At 34.2% G+C, this 17,169-nt stretch overlaps 1 protein-coding gene across 2 annotated transcripts in view; it reads right to left on the bottom strand.

The window, feature by feature from the left end:
* TFEC (transcription factor EC) overlaps positions 1–17,169 on the bottom strand; it is a 128,169-nt gene that overhangs the window by 24,917 nt on the left and 86,083 nt on the right. For both annotated transcript variants that reach the window (XM_081287297.1, XM_081287298.1), the window contains exon 2: positions 12,866–13,117. In XM_081287297.1, the coding sequence (XP_081143423.1) occupies positions 12,866–13,117 (252 nt within the window). The remainder of the gene's footprint in view (positions 1–12,865; positions 13,118–17,169) is intronic.

Raw genomic sequence — 17,169 nt, 5'->3', positions numbered from 1 at the left:
AATTTGCAGTCCCACCAACAATGAACAAGTGTACCCTTTTCCCCGCATCCTCTCCAGCACTTGTTGTTGTTGGACTTCATAATGGCTGCCAATCTTACTGGAGTGAGATGGTATCTAAGGGTGGTTTTGATTTGCATTTCTCTGACTGCTAGCGATGGTGAGCATTTTTTCATGTAATTATTAACTGATTGTATGTCCTCCTCTGAGAAGTGTCTGTTCAGGTCCTTGGCCCATTTGTTGATTAGGTTATTTGTTATCTTATTGTCTAATTTTTTGAGTTGTTTATATACTCTGGATATTAGGGCTCTATCTGAAGTGTGTGGAGTAAAGATTTGTTCCCAGGATGTAGGCTCCCTGTTTATCTCTCTTATTGTTTCTTTTGCTGAGAAAAAACTTTTTAGTTTGAGTAAGTCCCATTTGTTGATTCTATTTGTTAACTCTTGCGCTATGGGTGTCCTATTGAGGAATTTGGAGCCCTACCCCACAGTATGTAGATCATAGCCAACTTTTTCTTCTATCAGACGCTGTGTCTCTGATTTAATATCAAGCTCCTTGATCCATTTTGAGTTAACTTTTGTGCATGGCGAGAGAAAGGGATTCAGTTTCATTTTGATGCAAATGGATTTCCAGTTTTCCCAGCACCATTTGTTGAAGATGCTATCCTTCCTCCATTGCATGCTTTTAGCCCCTTTATCAAATATAAGATAGTTGTAGTTTTGTGGATTGGTTACTGTGTCCTCTATTCTGTACCATTGGTCCACCTGCCTGTTTTGGTACCAGTACCATGCTGTTTTTGTTACTATTGCTCTGTAGTATAGTTTGAAGTCTGGTATCGCTATACCGCCTGATTCACACTTCCTGCTTAGCATTGTTTTTGCTATTCTGGGTCTTTTATTTTTCCATATGAATTTCATGATTGTTTTATCTATTTCTACAAGAAATGCTGTTGGGATTTTGATTGGCATTGCATTGAACTTATAGAGAACTTTTGGTAATGTCGCCATTTTGATGATGTTAGTTCTGCCTATCCATGAACAGGGTATATTTTTCCATCTTCTTAGGTCTTCTTCTATATCTCTCTTTAGGGTTCTGTAGTTTTCATTGTATAAGTCTTTCACCTCTTTTGTTAGGTTGATTCCCAAGTATTTTATTTTTTGGGGGGATATTGTGAATGGAGTAATTGTCCTCATTTCCATTTCAGAGGATTTGTCGCTGATATACAGGAATGCATTTGATTTATGCGTGTTGATTTTATATCCTGCCACTTTGCTGAATTCATTTATTAGCTCTAATAGTTTCTTTGTAGACCCTTTTGTGTCTGCTAGGTATAGAATCATGTCATCTGCAAATAGTGATAATTTAAGTTCTTCTTTTCCTATTTTTATGCCTTTAATTTCTTTCGTCTGTCTAATTGCTCTGGCCAGTGTTTCGAGGACTATGTTGAACAGAAGTGGTGAGAGAGGGCATCCTTGTCTTGTACCAGATCTTAGAGGGAATGCCTTCAATTTTTCTCCATTCAGAATGATGCTGGCCTGTGACTTATTATAGATTGCTTTTACAATGTTGAGGTATGATCCTGTTATCCCTAATTTTTCTAGAGTTTTGAACATAAAGGGATGCTGTACTTTGTCGAATGCTTTTTCTGCATCTATCGAGATGATCATATGGTTCTTATTTTTAAGTCTATTGATGTGGTGATTAACATTTATTGATTTCCGTATATTGAACCAGCCTTGCATCCCAGGGATGTATCCTACTTGATCATGGTGTATAATTTTTTTGATATGTTTTTGAATCCGATTCGCCAGAATTTTATTGAGGATTTTTGCATCTAGGTTCATTAGAGATATTGGTCTGTAGTTTTCTTTCTTTGAAGTGTCTCTGTCTGGTTTAGGCATCAGGGTGATGTTGGCCTCGTAGAATGTATTTGGAAGTTCTCCCTCTTTTTCTATTTCCTGAAATAGCTTGAAAAGTATTGGTGTTAGTTCCTCTTTAAAGGTTTTGTAAAACTCTGCTGTATACCCATCCGGTCCTGGGCTTTTCTTAGTTGGTAGTCTTTTGATGGTTTCTTCTATTTCCTCTATTGTTATTGGTCTGTTTAGGTTGTCTATATCCTCCTGACTCAATCTGGGCAGATCATATGACTTAAGAAATTTATCTATGCCTTCACTATCTTCTATTTTATTGGAGTATAAGGATTCAAAATAATTTCCGATTATCTTCTGTATTTCTGAAGTGTCTGTTGTGACATTGACTTTTTCATCCCGTATGCTAGTAATTTGGGTTCTCTCTCTTCTTCTCTTCGTTAGCATGGCTAAGGTTCTGTTGATTTTATTTATTTTTTCAAAGAACCAACTTTTAGTTTTGTCAATTTTTTCAATTGTTTCTTTTGTTTCAATTTCATTGATTTCCGCTCTGATTTTAATTATTTCTTGCCTTCTACTTCTTTTGTTGTTGTTTTGCTCTTCTTTTTGTAGGATTTTGAGATGAAGTATGAGATCATTTATTTGTTGGTTTTTTTCTTTTTTTAAGGAATGAGCTCCAAGCAATGAATTTTCCTCTTAGAACTGCTTTCAATGTGTCCCATAGATTCCGATATGTTGTGTCTGTGTTTTCATTTAACTCTAAGAAGTTTTTAATTTCCTCCTTGATGTCTTCTAAAACCCATTGATCATTCAGTAACCTATTGTTCATTCTCCAAGTGATGCATGATTTTTCCTTCCTTCTTTTATCGTTGATTTTCAGTTTCATTCCATTATGATCAGATAAGATGCATGGTATTATCTCTACTCCTTTATATTGTCTGAGAGTTTTCCTGTGACATAATATATGATCTATTTTTGAGAAGGATCCATGTGCTGCTGAGAAAAAAGTGTAACTGCTTGATGTTGGGTGGTATATTCTATATATGTCAATTAAGTCTAGGTTGTTAATTGTGTTATTGAGTTCTACAGTTTCCTTATTTAACTTTTGTTTGGAAGATCTGTCCAGTGGTGAGAGAGGTGTGTTGAAGTCTCCCATGATTATTGTATGGTGGTCTATTAGACTCTTGAACTTGAGAAGAGTTTGCTTGATGAACATAGCTGCACCGTTGTTTGGGGCATATATATTTATGATTGTTATGTCTTGTTGGTGTATGGTTCCCTTGAGCAGTATGTAGTGTCCCTCTTTATCCCTTTTGATTAACTTTAGCTTGAAATCTATTTTATTAGATATGAGTATGGACACTCCTGCTTGTTTCCGCAGTCCATATGAGTGGTATGATTTTTCCCAACCTTTCACCTTCAGTCTATGTATATCTTTTCCTATCAAATGCGTCTCCTGTAGGCAGCATATTGTTGGGTCTTGTTTTGTGATCCATTCAACTAGCCTGTGTCTCTTAATTGGTGAGTTTAAGCCATTAACATTTAGGGTTATTATTGAGATATGGTTTGTTCTTCCAGCCATATTTGTTTATTAATGTTACTAAACCTGATTTGTTTTCCTCTTTGATTACTTTCCCCCCTTTACTGTCCTACCTCCCACTGTTGGTTTTCATTGTTATTTTCCATTTCCTCTTCCCGTAATGTTTTGCCAAGGATTTTTTGAAGAGATGGTTTTCTAGCTGCGAATTCTTTTAACTTTTGTTTATCGTGGAAGGTTTTAATTTCATCTTCCATCCTGAAGCTTAATTTTGCCGGATACACGATTCTTGGTTGGAACCCATTTTCTTTCAGTGTTTGAAATATATTATTCCAGGATCTTCTAGCTTTCAGAGTCTGTGTTGAGAGATCAGCTGTTATCCTGATTGGTTTACCCCTAAATGTAATCTGCTTCCTTTCTCTTGTAGCTTTTAAAATTCTCTCCTTATTTTGTATGTTAGACATCTTCATTATAATGTGTCTAGGTGTGGATCTCTTATGATTTTGCACATTTGGCATCCTGTAGGCTTCTAGGATTTGGGATTCTGTTTCATTCTTCAAGTCTGGGAAGTTTTCTCGTATTATTTCATTGAATAGATTGTTTATTCCTTTGGTTTGGAGCTCTGTGCCTACCTGTATCCCAATGACTCTTAAGTTTGGTCTTTTAATGTTATCCCATATTTCTTGGATGTTCTGCTCATGATTTCTTAGCAGACTTGCTGAGCTGTCTATGTTCTTTTCAAGTTGAAATACTTTGTCTTCATTGTCTGATGTTCTATCTTCTAAGTGATCTACTCTGCTGGTAGTATTCTCAATTGAGTTTTAAAAATATGTAATGCTTCACGAATTTGCCTGTCATCCTTGTGCAGGGGCCATGTTAATCTTCTCTGTATCGTTCCAATTTTAGTATATGTGCTGCTGAAGCGAGCACTTGAGACAATTTTTAAAATTTTTTAAAAATATTACCAGAGGGAAGTAACAGCAATTGAAAACAGTAATAGAGCCAAATGGTTTGGTATCTCAAGGGGCTTAAACAATTAGTGAGCTAGGAACACTAGAAGTCCTCTGAAAAAATTAGATGTATTAAAAATTATACAGAAAAAATTGGCAATACAATCTAGGATATGGGCATGTGAGGGATTGTTGAAATGGAGAAGAGAAAAACCATTGATGATAAGGAGAAGAGACTGAGAGGTTGCATCCAAGCAAGCAGAGATTTGGCTGGATGCTTCTTGCATTTTGGCTCTGTTCAGTCCAGTTTACATAAAAGTTACAATGGAACTAATTGCTTGGACAGGTGGCTAACTCTCTTGACCAAACAGAAATTGAGAGGTAATTATTCAAACTCTAGTCGCTCAGCATTCATTGATGGGTCAGAAATACCTGTGCTAAATGGATCCATAAAATCCTCAACTACTTCCTCCAACATGATGAATTGAAGCATCACCACAAATCCCACTCCTCCTAAACAGCTTTCCAAGTTATGTGTAGTACTGGTCTTTGGATAAATTTTAACTTAGTAACCTCCAGACTTTTCTGCTCAGGCCACTGCAAAGGATCCCCAAAGTGACTAACAGTATACTCAATAGATTGCTCAAAACCTTATATATTTTGTGATAAGTCTGAAAAATACACTCAAAATATAGTACTCAGAAAAATATTCATCACATAGTAGGTGAACAATTAATAATAATTATTACTATTGAAAATAACTTCCATTTTGAAACTTGCTACAATGTCTGTTGATTTAGCCCAATTTACGTTTACTTTGGTGACAAATCCTGCTTCCCTGATTCTCAATCTAAGTAATTTGTGGTATGGCGCTGCCCAACCCACAGAACAAGGGTGAACAGAGAAATTAGCTTATGGATAAATATTTGATAGAAGTTGCTTCAGTAAGAATTATCCCAGGGCTTTAACTGTAACTAAGGGCAAAAAGAAGCACTTTTTCTCAGAGGTTGTCACGCCTGTCTAAACACATCTTCTAGGAACCATGCTGATTATGAGAATCAGAAAACCCTGACACAAATAGCTTATCCAATAATAATTTAAAACACACATAATGTGAAATTCATAGGCAAATAATTCTCTAGGGAGCTAGAAACAATATTTCTTTGCATGTTTTTTTATTTCTTTGACTTTCCTCAACTTGTCTATCCTTTGGAAGTCACAGAGCTATAGACACTCCATAAGTCACATTGTCTTATAACATCAGAGAGAGGCAAAAGACCCTCTCTCTCTCAAGACTACTTTATATACTGAAGGAAACTTCCTAGCAGTCCTTGACTATGCCAAAAATGCAGCATAAGCCCATTATTAAAATCATTTCTGGAAAAGGTGATAGGAACACCAGGATGGCTTAAATTAATCAAAAACATCTGCTTTTTTTCTGAACAAATAGATGTTGGGGGAAAAAAATCTGGGTTAGCATGAAAAACAGTGTATGCATGGCTGGAATAGGCTCTAAGAGAATCTGTTCAACAGCCAAGAATGAAGCTAGCACACAAGAAAACAGGCACGTTTATGGAGGATATTTAACATATCCACCACAATATATTATTTGCTATATCATTTAGGGACTTTTGTGATGGTATGAACCAATACATTCCTTTCATGCTTATTCCTCATATGAATTAGCTGCAACCAAAAGTTCACTGGCTAATACACTACTCAAAGAATTCCTCTGAATCAAATGTTTTTATCCATATGAACTATAAAAATTCTTCCATTTTCTACCTCTATTTTACCAGCTATTCTTATACATTCTTTTTTTCTTACTTCTTCCTATTATCCTAACTCGCTTCCTTCCTGCCTTTTTATGTTTATCTCTTAAAGTTTTAACTATAGTCCACATTCCAAAAATCATCTCTTCTTAAAATATGTCTTTAGGAAATCTCAGTTTTGCATGATTTCTCATTCATTTGGGCCCCAAGACAACTCTCTGACTGGCATTCAAAATACACACATGTTGTCCACTAGGGTATAAATTAAAAATACCACAGAGACCAATATTTTTAACTAGTCCCATAATGCAAAAAGAGAAAACACAGTAAAGCTAGAATGAGTGATGTGTGCAACATCTAGACTAGAACTTACGCATCACATCAAGATCCACACCAATTCTCTCCCTAACTCCCAGGGGTAACTCATTGTGGGACATCTCTTGATGTGTCTCATCCAATGTTTAGTCTCACATAGCTGAGTAGTATGCTTTGCACATTGTATGTATTTAAAAATATTTTATTTTATTTTATTTTTTGTGAACGAAAAATTTATTTGCTCATTTCTTGCATTTGAAGTACTCTTCGATGACATCCTTGGCCTGAGATTCTTTGCCATAATCCTTATTTTATTAATTGAACTGCTTGGTTTAATATGTAGATCTAGAATTATCAATGATCATTGATTGTCTGGGCAATAGATATTTTTTTATATAAATACAGATAGGCCAGTAGTATCTATCTTTGTAAAAGTATGTTCTGTAGATCAAAAACAAATTTCTGATAGTCATTACCACCAGTTTGCCCTGAGTAAGCCATAATATACCACCTTTACAAGACAGGTAAGATAATTTGATTAAGAATGTTTCAATATACGATTTCAGTGAAGTAAGAACCACATGCAGGGAAAGATAAAACTGTATGAAATTAATATCATTTCCTCGAATACAGAAGTTAAATAGTATCCTCATGTTGTGAAATTATACAGGGAAAATTAGCATTAATAATATATTTATCTATAAAATTGGTTTTCATGCAACTATGCTATTTAAAAATCTGGAGGAAGAAAAAATAGACAAATATATCACTTCATCCTAAAAAAACTATATTTTAATTTTAATTTCATCTGAACTTTGGCAGGTAATATTAGTATTAATGACTTGTTACACAAGGAGTCCTGCATGCCAGAGGAAATGAAGGAAGAAATACTTCTTATATTAGTCTTTTTAGCAATTAATGAAGAAAAAGGATGCTTTCCTGAACTGTTTCTTAAGGCCCTAAATTTAAAATATCTACCACAACATAGTCCAGCCCATTGATTTACTGATGAAGAATCTTTGTCAGTCTAAAAAATTAATTAATTAAAATATATAATTTTCCTTTTTTTCTTATGTTTTCAAAAAGGTCTTAACCTGTAAACAGACAAACTAAGAATAATTCTTCAGAAAGTGTGGAAAAACTTTAAATACCCTCAGTGATAACATTTTTTTCTGATAAATAAATGAACGAGACAGCAACAGCAGTTGAATAGGAGATAAGATACCATGCCTTTATGGAATATTATTCTAGGAATTTGGACTGATTTCAACACAGAAGTTTGCCACATACTTTAAAGTAGGGTGAGGCCTGTTATATCTTTCTTTTTCTTTTTAAAGTTTATCTTCAAGCTCCAGTTATTGACTAAGAAATAAATTTATATGTTCTTTTGTTGTGCTCCTTTTCTGTCCTGTACAAAGGTGCAGAGCCTCTAAATCTCATAGCTATTAGTCATGGTAAAATAGTCAAAACTGAATCATGACCACATGAAGATGTTAGATTACATGCTGAGCTCAAATAGAAAATATAAAGATTAAATCATAGAAAATGTTGTCATGGATTAACTATATAATTACATGCATGTATGTAGAGATCAAATACCACAAGAGACAGACAGAGGTACAGACAGAAAGAAATACTAGAATGAACTCTATAATATTCTCAGTGACATGATATAAGCTTTGGTCTGCACCAACAAATGCTTATTAATATTTTTCTGTTATCTCTGTCTGTTTTGAAAGTGCAGAAGAAAACACATTTTGATAATCAAATTAAATTTCTTTTTTAAAATCATCAAATTATTTATTTCAGCATTTCAGTCTCATTGCCTTCCTTGGGTTTGGAAACATTGTGTGTGTGTGTGTGTGTGTGTGTGTGTTTATGTGTGTGTGTGTGTTAGCAAAGGACAGTCTGTTCTTTCCTCTTTAAAACTTGATTCCATACCCATTATATTCTCAAAAATGTTTTCCATCTAGCAAAATATAATATGCTTAAAATAATGTGCATAATGATAAACGTGGAGCTTCAATTTGAAGTTACAGAGAATAGTTCTAGTAACTTTTAAGTTGTTTTAATATGTTTAAATTGAGGTTATATGTATGTAAAAACTCAGAATACTTTAGGACTGAAAATGAGGTCACCCTGACACTCTGGTCCATTTGCTTCCATGAATTCTCAGGTGACAATGGAGAATGATACTCCCTTAGAAATCAGTAGTGATAAAAATAATGTTTCACATGAAGTATTTCATCCCAGAGCCCACAAATTTAACATACAGAGAGATGATTTCATATAAAAAATGTTTTGATTTTCTCTGACAGATAGATGTCCAAATGTCAATGGTCAATTTTTAACTGCCAGAAGACGTAGATACAGAATATGTGGAGACATATTATCCCACCTTCTCTGAATAATAATAATAATAGCAATAAACAATAAAAGTATTCATTAAACAGTAACAATATAAAATACCTACATAGTACATGAAATGTTCCAGACACCCTTTTAAGTGCTTTGCATACATCGGGTCATTTAATTGTCACAACAACTCACAAGGTAGGTACTATTATTATCTGAATTAAGTAGATGAGGAAACTGATAGATGATCAATACCTCATCGCAAGTCACATAGTGAGTGGCAGAGGCAGGATTGGACTCCTAACACTGGCTCAATAGTTGTAACTTTAGTCAACTTTCTATTCTCATCCTCAGCTCCTTTCTAAAATAATCTTCCTTCTACTGCAAAGAAGACTTAAGCTGGGCTGGGGATGTGGCTCAAGCGGTAGCGCGCTCGCCTGGCATGCGTGCGGCCCGGGTTCGATCCTCAGCACCATATACCAACAAAGATGTTGTGTCCACCGAGAACTAAAAAATAAATATTAAAAATTCTCTCTCTCTCTCTCTCTCTCTCTCTCTCTCTCTCTCTCTCTCTCTCTCCCTCCCTCCCTCCCTCCTCTCTCACTCTCTCTTTAAAAAAAAAAAAAAGAAGACTTAAGCTAAAGAATATCTTAAAAGTTTATATTTTTAAAAGAAAATGCTTATCCCTCTCTCTCTCATTATGTCTCTCTCCCTGTTATTGCTCTAGATATTTTTTATCCAATTATATTCTCTTCAATAAAATTTTAAAATATGATTTAAACTCAAAAATCCTGTGAATGATGATTTATATGAATGTAGTATTGCTAATTTTTATACCATGTGCAGAAATAACCAGGAGTAAACTCCACTAAATTTGAAAAAAAAATCTTAAGATTCCATCAATGTTATCTTCTAAGCAAGATTTTGGCAAATTTAAATCAAATGTTGAGATACTTTCAGATAATTTTGCAATAAATCAGATCACTATTCATACATTAATTTAACAAATACTTATTAAATGATGCTCATTGTGAGGTTTCATTGTAAGAACTGGAAACACAACAGTCATGACTATAAAGTTTCTGGTCTCATGGAGCTCAAACTCTATATGAATGGAAGAACTCATGAATACTAAGGGCTGGATGACTGAATTATTCATTGACTCATAATTTGGCCCAAAACCTGTACTAGAATTTTGCAGAAAGTCATCTTAGGAGCTAGGTATGTAAATATGAATAAGACAAGCCATTTTTATCAAACAATTAATGAACTGGAGAATAAGAAAAATTAAGTGAATATTTAAAAAAGGAAGATGTGCTATGAAAACAGTATAAGGAGTGCAGCTTTATATCCCATGTGATATAAACATTTCCATAAAAACTCGGAGAATAGGCACCAAATCCAGACAGAGAATCACCAGGGAAAGCATCTTAGAGAAGAAACTTGAAATCCATTTTCAGGGTGAGTGGGATTATTCAGACAACAGGTAGAGATTGAATGAAAAGGGGGGAAAGAAAGATAGGAGAAGGAGAACCACCATGAGAACCACTAGGGATCTCATATTGCTGCAGGGCAGAGCCCCATGGGATGCTGACTGACAACTCCATGCCAGGTGTAAGGGTCCAGTATAGAAGATTCTCTATGTGTTCTCTGTACAAATTTAAATTGTATCCTGGAAAGACATGTGCTTATAAAATCATTCTGTTGATGTTATGTCTCTAAGAGACTTTTAATAACCAAGTTATTACTAATTTCAATCACTATATCCTGAATCCAAGGATGCTTTTTCACTGACTTGTCTTGTGGTACCTATGATTTCTGAAGTCTTCTTTGAATTAAAGAAATCTTCCCTGGTGTCATAGGAGGACAATGCTTAGAAAAAACACCAAAGAGTGGTAACAGCTCCCACTCTGAGCTTTGTGTTTGGAACTCTTAAAACATTAACATCAATAACTCTTCAAGGTATAGAAATGAGGGTGAGAAAGGTTGAGAGCTGAGGCCCCACAACTAATAGGTTGTGGTTCTCTACTAAAATTTCTGTGCAAAGAGACTTTCTGCTATGAGGCATGGACTTCTAGCACCAATCAAAGGATATTAGGAAATTGCAACAGCACGGGGTTCCTCCTATTAAAGATAGTAGGTCTGTGGATGGTTGTGCTGGGGGGGGGGGAGGGACTATATGTACATGATAAGCTAAAGAGATCATATACTGATTAAAATGATTAAAGAACAAATAAAACCATGATTAAATTAACATTAATGATGGCTATAATGCACTTCTGTATAAACAGTTTAAAGTACAATTGTTTAAAAAATAGAAAACTTTCTTTGCAGCCATTGTTCACATTGCCCCTAAGCAAATGAATTCCTTTCTTAGGATTTTCAACCCTTCCCAGGAAACACCTAAAGGACCAGTAAAGACAAAATTCCTGTGTATGTACAAACTTATCATAAAGACAAAAGTAAGATGTGTATCTAAGGAATGAAAAACATGCTAGGAGTAGTTCCACTGGCTCAGGAGGCTGAGGCAGAAGTAAGCCTGAGCAACTTAGTGAGACCCTGTCTCTAATAAAATACTTTTAAAAGGGACTGGAGATGTAGCTCAGTGGTTAAGCACCCCTGAGTTTAATCCCCAATACCAAAAAAAAAAAAAAAGTTAAGAAAATCTCTGGAGACATATATATATTTTAAATTTATCCATCTAAATTTAAAAGGCATGATTTATAAGATACATGAACATTTTCTGGGTTTTGCCTACATATGACTGGTATATTCGTGTACTTGGGAAATGTTGTTTTCCTTTAAAAATCCATCTTCCACACAAGAAAATAAACTTTGTAAAAGGTAGTTGTAAGATAAATTGTATTGGTGTAGTTCTAACAAATAATGTAGAAATGATGATTTTCATCCAACACATATTTTAATGATCTCTGCAGAGTGAATAGACAACCTGGTTCTACATTGTATTTTTGGAAATTTCTTTATGTGTCCACTATCAAAAAAGTTTCAAGTAAAAACATGTGGAGAGATTTACATTCCATTTTGAATTTTACAGTGTCCTAATATGTGGTTGTTTCATATTTCATTAAACCACCTACCAGATCTTTATTTTCTCTTTTTCAGATTGATATAAAATTTGTCTAAAAAAAACTTCCTTTATAATTTGGATTCAAATAATGGAATTTCTGAGCACTGCTATTTTGTGCTTGGAGGCCATAGATTTAATAGCTGAAAAGTATCATCCTGAAATCAGCAGTAATCACCAGGAATTTAGACTGGGATATTAATCCTGGGAGATCATAGGAACATGGCTCCATCTAACAAATCGAAGGGGGACAAAGAAAAAGAAAAGAGAGCTCAGTTATTGTAGTTTATCTACATTGAGATATTAAAGTGCTTTTTCAAGTTCTAGTTGTGTCCTATTTCCATTCATCCTTAAGAGGTTTTTTTTTTTTTTTTTAAGATTCATCTAAAAGCAAGTCACAATAAACATAAACTCCATAAAACCTTATGAATGTTCTATCCTCAGCCCCACTAAATTCCTATTATTTAGCAAGTGGTACACAATTATGTTTAAAAATAGACATTAATATACTGAAAAAAAGTAAAACTAAATCCAGATGCAATTTCATGAAATAGTAAGTACAATAAGATTTTTAATTTTATTCTAGTGAATATTTTTAAAGCACAAATTTACTGTTATTTAAATAAATTGCACCTGTTTTATATTAGTGGTTACTGAAGATAATATAACTTTTGACAAATATTTCAACTGAAGTTACTCAGGAAATCTATAAAATTAAAGTTAAATCTTATAAACATATGTTACTCTTAGGGCCTATTTTGACTCTTGTTAGTATCTAATTGAAATATTTAAAATGAATCATTGCAATTTACTATGCACAATAACTAATATGTATATAATGCATGATTACAGGTTAATTAGAGCATTACTTCTGTTAAGTTAATTTGCATTTGGAATGTTTACTATAAACATGTTGATTGCAATTCCTTTAAGTGTTTTTCTCAAACACTGGTGACACAGTTTTCACAACCAGCCATTAGACATACATGCCATTCCTCACTGCCATCTTCTTTCCCAAGAGCTAGTGACTTGGTGAGTGGGTTTCCTGGGAGGCCAGCATCACTGTCCGGACTCGTAAGTCCATGCTGTGGCAGAAGCACACAGCTTGACCCTGGAGGGTGTGACTGTTTGAGAGTCTGGTGGACGATTTGGTGGTCAAGGGTCATGAAGGGTTTTACTTGCTGTTTCTGGGATCGCTGTAGCTGAGGTCTTGCAGGACTTTCCAGGTGTGCTGGGACCTACAGAATCAAAACCAAACAAATACGATGTGGTGCATCATCTGGTAAATCAGAATCCTCCTTCTAGTAGTGGAGTTCTAAAAATAAATACTATAACATCTAGTTTCTCTCAGATATGTGGTCTATATTTCTGTCCTAAGTTACTTACAATTTGAATGGATTATGGTTTTTAATAACCATAAGTTTTTAAGCTATACTAAAATACCTTCAATGTTCACCAGTCTTTTTATAGAAATGACTATAACAATTAGGAACAAATATAAAAGCAACAATTCTATTTGAGGATCTAAAAAGAGGAACGCCTAAAATGATTCAAGAAAACTCTATCTGATCCACTGTTATACATGATTTATATATAATATATATTCCTGGCCTTCCTTTAATTACACATAAATATTCTATGGAATATACTAAAACATTTTAATTAAGAAAATTCAAAACTTATTTATCAGGTAAGAGAAACTAGAAATTCATGTACCAAGTATCAAGGGTCATACTCTGTGGATGGTAAAAATCTAGGTGAATTTTGCTACTTTTGTCTCTAAAGTTTGTACACTAAGCCTAGTTTATTTTGTACAATTATTATTTTTAACCTTTCTGTATTCTAACCTATAGTAACAATGAATTGGCAGAGTCATTCTTATGAATTGACATATAAACAGATTCAGGAAAAAAATCTAACCACTGCAATGCACTAATCATCAAATGCTCTGTCTTTATGAAATCCCTTCTACAGAACATACCAGTAAAATTCTGTGCATCTTCAGTCTAGTTGTCATAATTAATGTACCATCAGCAGTAAAAGGACAATTTTAAGCATCTCAAGCTTTCCCTTTAAAAGCCTATGAATGCAGCATTGCTTGCCAGTTGCGTTTATATTTACTATGTAGTGATATGGCTTCTAATATATTTTCCTCAAGTGGCCTATATATAAACCTATTTAATATTTCCCTCATGTTAAACAATAGTAAAGATTGCTGTACAGTGCTTATTTTTTTTCTTTTTATTTCAGTTATACAAACCACTCCTTAAATCCCTTAACATGCATTAGCCCAGATAAATAGCCTTTACAAAGTATTTTGCATTTAAATTAGCTGGTTTGGGGTACAATATTGTCGTAGTTACTTTAGTTTAATTCTGTTATGCTGACATTTTTAGCATTATTTTAATTGTACTACCGTAAAATAATTTTTCAGTCATATAAAAAAGATTAAGATTGGTAATAAAGATTACACATATTACTAATTATATTGCTATGAGCTTTAAAGTTGTAAAATAACATTTCATTAAAATGCCAGTGGTAATTTTTTAAGGGTAGCTATTTAGATTATCCTACAGTTTTAAGTTAATCCATCTTAATCTGTATACATTTACAAAATATACATTATAGATAGCATTTTCAGTTTCATGAATCTGAATGATCTTTACATTATGTAACTGAATGCTCAAGAACATTGTATACTGACAAATGGGAAATATCTTTAATTTGTAAGAAAAGTATGTTTAATCAAAATTTACAGCATTCATTAGCTAATTCATTTTTCACTCTTGAGCCATTGACTCTAAAAGCATTTGTTGGAGTGCATACTCTCCTGTTCTATGAGGGAGTACAAGAAAAATTGAGAGATGATATCAGGGTTTGAGGAGTTTACAATCTATTAGGCAGTGTTAATATAAATTATAGAAACAACAAAAATAAACAATATATACTATGTACTGTGTTAAGCAATTTACATGTATTATTTAGTCTTTTTTATAAACTTAGGAGATAGGATTTATTAGTATACCCACTGAGACCTAGAAAGGTTAAATGATGTGTCCATTATTATTATTCACCTGGTGGAGTGGAACTGCAATACATAACTTGCCTTCCTAAGCCCTACAATGACTGAAATAATTGAAGTACAAAGGAAGTGTCCAGTAATGTATGCAATGAGATGAAAATGACACAAAATAGTGCTTTTCTAAAAACATATTAGAAGAGAAAATGATAATAAAGCAGGTGTTGGGAAAAGAGATGGTACTGCCAAGGTAGCAAAGGAATGGAAAACTCAAGATGAAATAAGACAAGGAGTTGGAAGATAATCACAAATCTTGCTCATGAAAAAGAACTCACACAGGTACTTCCCTTTTTAAAGGAAGACTACCATCTCCTGTTCAGACCATTCAGTACAGACATAGGATACAATACAAATGGGACCAAATCTAATTCTAACTACTTTATTAGCTACATATATAGAATTACAAAGGCCTAGCAGGCAAAAGTAAGGGCAGTCTGAGATCCTGTTTATGCAATATTTATTTATTTATTATACTGTGGATTGAACTCAGAGGCACTCAACCTCTGAGCCACATCCCCAGCCCTTTTTGTATTTTATTTAGAGGCAGGGTCTCACTGAGTTGCTTAGCCTTGCTTTTGCTGAGGCTGGCTTTGAACTCCTGAGCCACTGGGATTACAGGCATATGTCACTGCACCTGGCTTCTATGCAACATTTGAAAACTGAGCAGAAGATTCTAAAAGCTTCATGGAACAGATAAGATTTGATGAAATGTGATTACACTACTCCCAAGAAAATCTTTGACCTTTGCTATCACAGACTTACATAAGAACAATGGCACAACTCAGTGTGAAACACTGATTATACCATGTACATCCCATTTTAAAACACTTTTAAATTGCATGGGATCTAAAGATATAAAAAGATCTATTGCATTTCTTTTACTGACTATCTCCATATGTCATTGAATAAAGTAAATTAAATTATAGATTGATAGCAATCATTTATTCACTTAATCAAGAAACCTCTTTTGAGTGTCAAAAACATCTGGGCACATACAGCACACTGAAAGAAGAGGGAGAAGCACCTGCTCTCACATGGCTAATGGTAAAGTCACAGTCGGGACAGGGATCAAGAAAATGCACTCTCTGTTTTGAACAACCAATAAAAAAAAAAGAAAAGAAAATGCACTCTCCAAGGGCAAGAATTATATTTATTTTAATGAGTGCTGTAGTGCCATGTTTTCTATACATAGTCCAGAAAATGACACACAGCAGGAATTTAAAAATTATGTTCTTGTATGTATGAAGTTCATAAGTGAAATACCGAGTAATTAGAATGCAGTGTGAAGGTACTATGGTGATCATAGAGAGCTTTGGGAATCCAAAGTTTTTGGAACCCAAAAATCATATTCAGAATATCAAAGTCTTCACCCAGAAGGCTAGTGCTGCTGCAGGTTGGTGTTGTGATTTGTCTCATGGGACTGCCAAATAGATTAAGACCATTGAAATAAAAGGTATATACACAATGGAACATTATTCGGCATTAAAAGAGAATAAAAGTATGGCATTTGCGGTAAATGGATGAAGTTGAAGGAGACTATGCTAAGTGAAGTAAGCCAATTCCCAAAAACTAAAGGCTGAATGTTTTCTCTGATTAGTGGATGTTGATCTATGGGTAGGAGGATGGGAAGAATGGAGGAACTTTGGATTGGGCAAAGGGGAAGGTGAGGAGAGGTTATGAGGATAGGAAAGATGGTAGAATGAGATGCACATCATTACCCTGGGTACATGTATGATTGCACAAATGGTGCATCTCTATGCAGTGCACAACCTGAGAATTGAAACTTTGCACTTCATTTGTGTACGATGAGTTAAAATGCATTCTACTGTCATGTACAACTAAGTAGAACAAACAAAAAATTTTAGAAAAAGAAAACCATAAACAAATCAAATATCCAGACAACAATTAGTCCCTTAATTTGCTACAAACTAAAACTACATGCAATGCTTCCACTTTCTTGACCCCTTACCATCACATTACTAAAAGTCTCTTAATAACAGTTTTCTCCTTTTTCCTTTTTACCCAGCACATCCTATCTGCCTATTAAGAAAAATATTACAAGGCATACTAGAAGGCAAATAATACTGTTTGAAGACACAGAGAAAGCATCCAACCCAGACCAGATATAGCATGAAAATTGGAAATATCAGTCTGGGAATTTTAAAAACTATGGTTAGTATGCCACTGGTACTAATGGATAGAGTGGACCAT

Source organism: Spermophilus citellus (assembly GCF_964194105.1).
Source record: "Spermophilus citellus genome assembly, chromosome: 3".
Lineage (NCBI taxonomy): Eukaryota > Metazoa > Chordata > Mammalia > Rodentia > Sciuridae > Spermophilus > Spermophilus citellus.
The sequence above is the reverse complement of the archived record's forward strand: the minus strand, read 5'-3'. Positions and strand labels throughout refer to the sequence as shown.